The sequence below is a fragment of the Sinocyclocheilus anshuiensis genome, unplaced genomic scaffold (assembly GCF_001515605.1).
Source record: "Sinocyclocheilus anshuiensis isolate Anshui unplaced genomic scaffold, SAMN03320099.WGS_v1.1 scaffold222, whole genome shotgun sequence".
Lineage (NCBI taxonomy): Eukaryota > Metazoa > Chordata > Actinopteri > Cypriniformes > Cyprinidae > Sinocyclocheilus > Sinocyclocheilus anshuiensis.
Window position 1 is genome coordinate 456,217 of NW_015542408.1, and position 8,492 is coordinate 464,708.

Consider the following 8,492-nt stretch of genomic DNA (forward strand, 5'->3'; position numbering starts at 1 on the left):
TATATATATATACACATATACATATATACACACACATATATACACTCATACATATATACACTCATACATACACACACACATATATATATATATATATATATATACACATATAAACTACTATAACTAATTTAAAGCATAAAACTTAAGATCAAAAACTTTTCAGAATCACGAGAAACCAATTTAGTCAAATGTGTCCAGATTTTAGACTGTGTATACCATCTGTTTGTGTGGGTTTCATAAACACTGTAGCACTGTCTGCAGCAACTATGATGAAAAATTGCTGTGGAGATTTTGCAACCATGATTAAAAACATACGGAGTATGGGATAATGGGAGTGTTTTCATCCTGTGTTTTAGGAGCGTTATGAGTCTGTGGTGCAGAAGACGATGGAGAAAAGTCAGAAGGCCAAACAGAAACCTGGCCAATGCTCACGAAGAGTCAACAAGAATGAAAACAATAATGGTGAATATTTCAACGTGATTCAAAATGCAATAACTGGCACTAAAACTCTCTTCTAGCCTTGCATCTACTTTCCCAACTCCCTTTCTGACCACTTTCTGTTAGTCGCTCTGCTTTCTGCTTTTTGCTCTCCTCTAGCTAAGCGCCGCTCTCTTAGTCAATGGGAGATTGACCTTGTCCATCGTCTTCAGACTCCTACCGTCTCTTATCTAGCCAGAAGCAGGAGTGCTGTGTGTCTGTCACGAGACACAGGTATCACTTTAGACTGAGGAATTCACAAATCACAAAGAAATCACAAGTTTGGAGCTGGATGTAATAAATATCGGCTTCCTGTTTTCTTCTTCTCATGCTCATTGCTTAAACCTGTTTCTCCGTACTCATTCATCCTCATTAATTCACCTCATTAAAAAAAAAAAAAAACACCATACATCTTCAGTTGTTCATATTTGTCGTCGTTCAGCCTCATGTCATACAATGAACTCAAGCACCACACGAAAGCCCCAGGTGCATTGCGGGAAAGTGGCAAACAGGCCTGCAAGCTCAAGTCCAAACGTCACCATCCGCAGAACCACCAACAGAGAGCTGGTGAGAGTTCACATTCATTTTTAGACCATTTGTTTAAATATAAAAATAAATGATTCTTTGTCGCATGACATACTGCATGTGAACTGCATGTGGTTTTTACAAAAAATATTTCAGGTGGCAAAAGGCAGTTTTGCGGGACTGGACTTGAAAAAGCCACAGCTACAAACAACAACAAACGAAATCAAGCCCAAACAGGACAAAAACCCACCAGAGAATACTGTCCTCCCAACAGCATGGTACATTTTATATATTTGTACAGCACAATCTCTTAGCTAGTCTTTTCATACAATATCAAAGCTGCATTATATGGCAGTAATTTTCAGGTTTATATCATTGCATGTCATGTAGAAGAGCAATGGAAAAGCAAAACTGACGTAAGAAACATTGTGATTTTACTTTCTTACAGGAATGAATAAAACTAAACTCAAGTTTCCTCACACGCTCATAATCACAAAATTATACTGTTGGTCATTATGACCGTTCTCTCTTTATTTACCTGTTTCAAAGGCTGCAGAACAGATCGCATATCAGACAAGCCACACTTAAACAAGATAGTTTGCCTCCACTGCCAGAAGAGGAGGATCTAGAATCGGAGGAAACGCTTGCTCAACAATGTCTGCAAGATAACCAACTCCAGTCGAATCCAGCTACTAATGGGCCTTCGAACCTACCAGCAGGCTCACAGATTCCTAATGGTTAGTGAAAAACTTACTCACACACGTTTTACAATAATTCCCACATTTTAATAATATTAGTAATCCTGTTTAAAACCTTTTTGCTAAAATGGCTCTTTGTGACGAGTACTGCATTAGGTTACTGTACTGTGGAACAAATAAATTGTAAGTCAACAAAACTATGAAATAACAGAAATATATATATATGTGTGTGTGTGTGTGTGTGTGTGTATATATAACAGCAGGTATTAAAAGCTTTTGGCTGTTTAAACCATTTTCCCAAACCTATGTTAAAACATTTGAAAGTGTAACCAAAAAGTGAATAAATTTTGAGCTCTGGCTTTAATTTGTGGCCGCTTTGACCAGTGGGGAAGTGCTCAGGAAAACAATATTGTCCATTTGGTGCAAAAAATACACACATCAGGCTTATATAGTAATTCCTATGCTCCTCTCACTGACATACCATCTTACTTGTCTTTTGGTCAAGTTTTTTGGCTTCTGACCATTCGTTTTTTCACCTAAAATAAAGCTAGGATCATATCATGTTAAAAGGATCATTGGAAATAATAAAAATAAAAATCCTATAATCTCCATAATGTACTTTCAGAGAGAGCAAGAGGCTCGTCAGAGGGTGCTGGCAGAGCAGCAGAGACTGGAAAGAGAGAGTCGTTTCCAGAAAGAGGAGGCCGAACGCCAAGACAGGAAAAAGGTACAACTTAGAAACAGACAGCCGTTTGGCTAACTGTGAAATTCAACTTTGCCATCACAGGAATAAATAAAATGTCAAATATATTCAAATAGAAAAAAGTTATTTTAAATTGCAATAATATTTCACAATATTACTGTTTTTACTGTATTTTTGTTTAAACAAATGCAGCCTTGGTGAGCATGAGAGGCTTCTTTCAAAAACATAGAAAATCTTACCGACCCTAATGTATATTGTGATTTCAATTTTTCCCAAATCAGCGTCTGGAAGAAATCATGAAAAGAACAAGAAAGACAGACTCTGATAACAAGGTAAGACTATCACTGGCAGGAGCTTTGTTTATGCCACATCTAGAGGCCCTGCTCACTTTTTGTCCCATTTAGAAAACTGCATCAGTGAAGGACAACTTGCCTTGTGAGAACATGAAGCCTGTAATCAGGCTACCAGGTCCAGGAAAAACGCCAAAACTGGAGCTGAGGGACGAGGAGGATATGCTTCCTACTGTGGCTTTCAAGGAGCGACGGTCCTTCCGCAGTCTTTCTGGCCTGGATGAGATACAAGCCCATCAGCAAACCGGTATGTGAATGCATTCATCTGACTGCATGTAAATCTAAATAAATATATTAAGTTAATATTATGCAACTCAATTGATTATTCAAGGATTAGATTAAATATTATGCAAGAATGGTTATTAAAGAGTTATTTAAGTATAATTTAAAGAAAATTCATTACTTGGTATAGTATACTATTAAATGCATGCCACCTGTTTTTATATTATAAATACATCAGATTTAAGTAAATTAAAATTTGACGTTATACAGTTGGTATACAAAATGTTAATGTTTTCCCCCATGCTTCAGAGGTTATTTAACCCACGGACCTGTCATACGATGCCAAGACCGTCAGAGCAACTTCAGCAAGCTTGTCTTTCTGAACAACACAAAAACATCATATGCACTTCATTTCCCTGCACTTTAATAAACCTGTAGTTTAATAGTCACACTTCCTTATCCAGATTACAGTTCTTTACTGCCCAGTTAAAATGCTTAAATTACGGCTTGATTTGCTAGAGGGACATCATGCATCGCTCAGAAGCCAGATAACTTTGGGTATGTGGTAAGATTCACTTAATATCAATAACAATTATAATAATAATAACACTTGAATAATACTTATGGACTTAGACTACCCACCAAATAAAACTTGAATGATTCATTTTTAAGCTTTAATTTAATCATATTTTATATTTTAGCCAGTATGCTTATGGTGTTATGAAGAGAAATGCTTTCTCCTCAAATGTCTTTGCAGTGATGTAATAGTCTTATGGATTTATCAGTCTTTCTTTTTTATAAATATACACATGTAATTGGTAATTCACCTGCACGACTGCATACTGTACACTACAGTTTAAAAGTTTGGGGTCAGTACAATTTTTTAAATAATGAATACTTTTTTCAGCAAGAATGCATTACAATGATCAAAAGTGACAGTAGAGACTTAAGATTGTTACAAAAATAATATTTAAAATAAATGCTGTTCTTTTCTAATCAAAGGATCCTAAAAAATGCATTACAGTTGCCATAAAAACATAAGCAGCATAACTATTTTCAACATTGATAATAAGTTTCTTGAGCACCAAATCAGCATATTAGAATGATTTCTGAACGATCACGTAACATTGAAGACTAGAGTAATGATGCTGAATATTCAGCTTTGCAATCACAGAAATAAATTACATTTTAAACTATATTTAAAATAAAAAAACATTTAAAAATTGTATTTTAAATTGTAATAATTTCACAATATTACTTTTTTTATCAAATAGATGCAGCCTTGGTGAGCAAGAGAAAAAAACAATCTTACAAACCCCAAACTTTTAAATGGTAATGTCTGTGTATCTTATATCCAGATATCTGTGCTAGAAACTGTTCATGTAATTAAGGATCTCTCTTTTCAATGCTGCTGCTTTGACTCATGAGGGTACACGCATATACAGAGGATATTTTCCATCTGTCCTTATTGCTTACCAGTGCTTTTGTGTCACAGTATTACACCAAACATGTGAGCTCATGAATTTCCACAGTTTCTGATTTTACACTGCTGCTATTTAGCTGTTCCAAATAAAACAACCCCACCCCTTTTAATAAATGAAAATGTATGATTATTACGTGCTCGTCTGCCTTATAAACATTACTATAGTGTGCCGGTATCTGCTGAACTTGTGCAATGATAGAGGCTTATGCAAATATGGTGCAAAGATGTAAACAGTTCAATTCATTTTTTTTTATTGGTGTAAGTAAATAAGCTTCAAAAAACAGACTGGTTGTTGGCGTGTGTGTTTTTTTTTTTTACCACAGTCTAGTAAAACACTATTAAAAAGGAATAACCATCGCATTTCCTGCTGAGGTTTCACGTTAGCTGAAATGATCGGAGAACGGAATGTTCTTGTACCCTGAGAACATTGTTACATGTTTGGTAAATGGGCTGCCAGTTTGGCAAACAGTGACAGAAACCTCAGATGAGAAGAATCCTGGAGAACTGAAGCAAGTCTAGCAGAGAGGGCATGTAGTTCAGTACTGTTAATTGATGAGTCTCTAATAGGTTCTGCAGTGCTTAAATTAACTAAGTTTCTGTTAAATATGTAACAATCATAAATGTACAAAAAGGACAGAAAATTATTTGAAATATTTTGGTGTGACACTGATGGTCTAGAAATCAATACAATATACAAACATAAAAAAAATAATATTTGTATAAAACTTTAATTGTAGTATAAAAAGGTCAAGTATGTTATTTCAATATCAACAATTTATTGAAGGCTTAAGGCACTGCCTCATTGATAACAGAATGTGGACATAGAAAAACTGAAAACCAAACTTTAAGGCCTGGTTTCACAGACAGGGCTTAGACTAAGCCAGGACTAGGCAATAGGCTAGTTCAATTAGGACATTTAAGTAATTTTTATTAATGTGCCTTAGGAAAAAAAAACATTACTGGTGTGCATTTTGAGACAAAACAGAGGCACTGATATATTTTAAGATCAGTCAGTGCAAGTGTCTTTCAGTTAAAACAGCTCAGACTTACATTTTAGTCTGGGACTAGGCTTAAGCCTGTGAAACCGGGGGTAAGTGTGTTGGGTGAATTTTTAAGCATTTAACTTTAAGCAACATCTGTGTAATATTTTAATAATATTCAAATATTTTACTAGAATTAACTGTAAATGAATTAAACAGATTATGCCAAAAATGTGACGTTGTATAATGTTAGTAATAGTAGTCTCTGATAGGCCAAAATACCCAGTTTAAAGCTGTATGTCATGCTAGGTTAATTTCGTGTTAGATCATTTATTCTAAAGTAGAACTAAAGTAGTTAGATAATAATTTATCTAACATATCTAATCGTTCAAAAACATGGGATTTGTGCCTCTAATGCAGTGATGGGCAAACTTGACCCTTCCAGGCCACTTTCCTGCAGAGATTTGATCAAACCCTGATAAAACTCTTCTTCTTCTTCTTTCAGGTTTAATGGCGGTTGGCAACTCATCTCAAAGGTGCATTACCGCCACCTACTAGACTGGAGTGTGGGCATTAGACTGACATCAAAGGAGTGGAGAGGGAAGAGGAAAAAAAACAAACAAAAAAAAAAACCCTATTAAATTCTTTCACTTAACCCAGTGTTTTTCAAAAATAACATTAATAAATTGTGTATTCTCCCAGATGCTTTCCCTAATAAATGCTCAAGTGTCATGCTTTGTTCATCCATTTGTGCCTTTAATTCTGCCCTATCTTCTTCATATTTTTTGCAGTCTAACAGTATATGCTTCACTGTCTCTTGTACATTACAATAAGTGCATAATCCAGTGGGATGTTTTCCTATTCTGTGCAATGTTGTATTTAAACCAGTGTGCCCCATTCTAAGACATGAGACTAACATCTCCTCCTTTGGGCTTCTGCCCTTCCTCATGTTTGTGACTACTTGATTTTGTATACTGTATACATGACGTCCTGTATCCACTGTGTTCCAATATTCCTGCCATATTTTAAGTGAATGTTGCTTTATGATGGTTTTGACCTCTGCTCTACTTATTGGTACGTGTACATCTACTGTTTCATGCTTTGTAGAGTTTTTTGCTAGCATATCCACAACTTCATTTCCTTCCACCCCTACATGGGCAGGAACCCAAAGGAAGGAGACAGCCATTCCCTTATTATGAAGTGTGAGAAGCAAGTGGAGTATTTGGATTGGTACGTGTACATCTACTGTTTCATGCTTTGTAGAGTTTTTTGCTAGCATATCCACAACTTCATTTCCTTCCACCCCTACATGGGCAGGAACCCAAAGGAAGGAGACAGCCCTGATAAAACTCACCTGCCTGTAGCCTTCTAGTAGTCTTGAAGACAATGATTAGCTGGTTCAGGTGTGTTTGATTAGGGTTGGAGCTAAACTCTGCAGGAAAGTGGCCTGGAAGGGCCAACTTTGCCCACCCCTGCTCTAATGCTTTAAAATAAATAAATAAATGGGACAACAAATTGTACCCTATTCCTGGAAGGTGCCGCAAGCAGCCATAACAGACATTGAACCTCGAGGGATTGAATTTGCAGCATTTACCAGATTTTGTGGGATTAAAGGGAGTTTGAACAACATTTGGTTGGATCATCCCAGTAAAACCGCATCAGATGACAAGGCATCGCTGTTTGAAGACAACAGTGGAATTCTCAACTAAATTTAGGCTAATTGCTTCACCTGTCCACAGCTGCTCCTTGACTGTCTGTGAGGCGACCAACTGAGAGTCGTATCATGTCACCTCATGTTGGTTTAAGATGAACATGAAGTATGGCCAAATAATCTCTCTGTGCTTTGCCAGCAGTTGTATGTGTTTATTTCCAGCTATATTAAACTGAGGTGTGAGGAGTGCCTAATTAGCTCGACGTGGACAGATATAAACAAACGTAGACGTTCGAGTCGACCAGCAGATGGCGCTACTAGCAAATAAAAGATTTTCTAGAGGGAGATTCGCGCAGTCTTCTGCTGAATTTAATTAAATTTCCAGCATTTCAGAATTAAAAACGTTATTTGTTAATATGCTCTCATGACTAACGATGCATGCAATATGTCCTTTCACAAGTCCTTAGGTAAATTTACTTGGAAAACATTCAAATTTAACGCAAACAGCTGCTTTAGATATACTGGGTGAAATAAATGTGTGTGTGTTTTAGAACTAAAAGTATATTTAAATAATGCTTTTGTTGACTTGGTTTTGTACAAAATTATAGCCACTGAAACTAACGTAGTCTAAATATTAAATTTAAGATTTCATTCTTGCCTTTCAGCAATTAAAATGTTAAATGTATGAAGTTAGAATACAATAAAGCACACAACAGACACGGACGGCATCCAAAGGATATATCATTTATTGCACTCTAGTGCATTTAAACATGAAAATGTAACCATTTCATTACAAAAGCAGAACATGGATTCACTTGGTCACTTTTAAAAATTGATAAAGACACAAGTTACTTCCCATACACATTCTCATGCAGAAAGTTTGGCTTGTTTGCAATTTCTGACATATTTTGTAGGCTTATACATTTATGAGGATGCATTAACATTCAGGTTTCAGGCCAGAGTTCAGTTTAATTTGCAATGATCATGCGACTAGCACTCAGCAGCCAGTGTGCTTGTTCTGTACAGTGGATATTTCAGCTTACAATTTAGGAAAATGTAAGAAAAAACTTTTTACAACATATTACAGGCCCCACAGGCTCAAATTAAATCCTTCGGTTTTGGGATTTATATCAGCCCAGAGACCTAAAAACCACCACTAACACCTTCAGTGTCCAAAATATTTCAAATTCACTCAATACATTGTATTTATAAATGTGTAAAATGACCAATAAATGTGTTAGATTTTTGTGTACTCTTGAATTTTGTAGAATGCATAAAATATATACTGTAAGTGCAGGATTTATTATTAAAATAATAGGCAAATTCATAATTTGTTCACGGTGTTTGGGATAGGTTTCAGTATCTTTAACTGAATCTTTGGCAGTTCTTCTCGAGTTTTTAAA

The 8,492-nt window shown here is 35.8% G+C and overlaps 1 protein-coding gene across 1 annotated transcript in view; it reads left to right on the top strand.

Annotated features, from left to right (window-relative positions):
* LOC107693058 (ensconsin-like) overlaps positions 1-3,612 on the top strand; it is a 9,165-nt gene extending 5,553 nt beyond the window's left edge. The window contains exons 5-14 of the mRNA XM_016492304.1: positions 357-462; positions 598-711; positions 896-1,044; positions 1,159-1,280; positions 1,552-1,739; positions 1,857-1,867; positions 2,326-2,427; positions 2,685-2,735; positions 2,808-3,000; positions 3,285-3,612. Coding sequence (XP_016347790.1) covers positions 357-462; positions 598-711; positions 896-1,044; positions 1,159-1,280; positions 1,552-1,739; positions 1,857-1,867; positions 2,326-2,427; positions 2,685-2,735; positions 2,808-3,000; positions 3,285-3,295 — 1,047 coding nt within the window. The 3' untranslated portion in view covers positions 3,296-3,612. The remainder of the gene's footprint in view (positions 1-356; positions 463-597; positions 712-895; positions 1,045-1,158; positions 1,281-1,551; positions 1,740-1,856; positions 1,868-2,325; positions 2,428-2,684; positions 2,736-2,807; positions 3,001-3,284) is intronic.
* Positions 3,613-8,492: the final 4,880 nt, after the last annotated feature.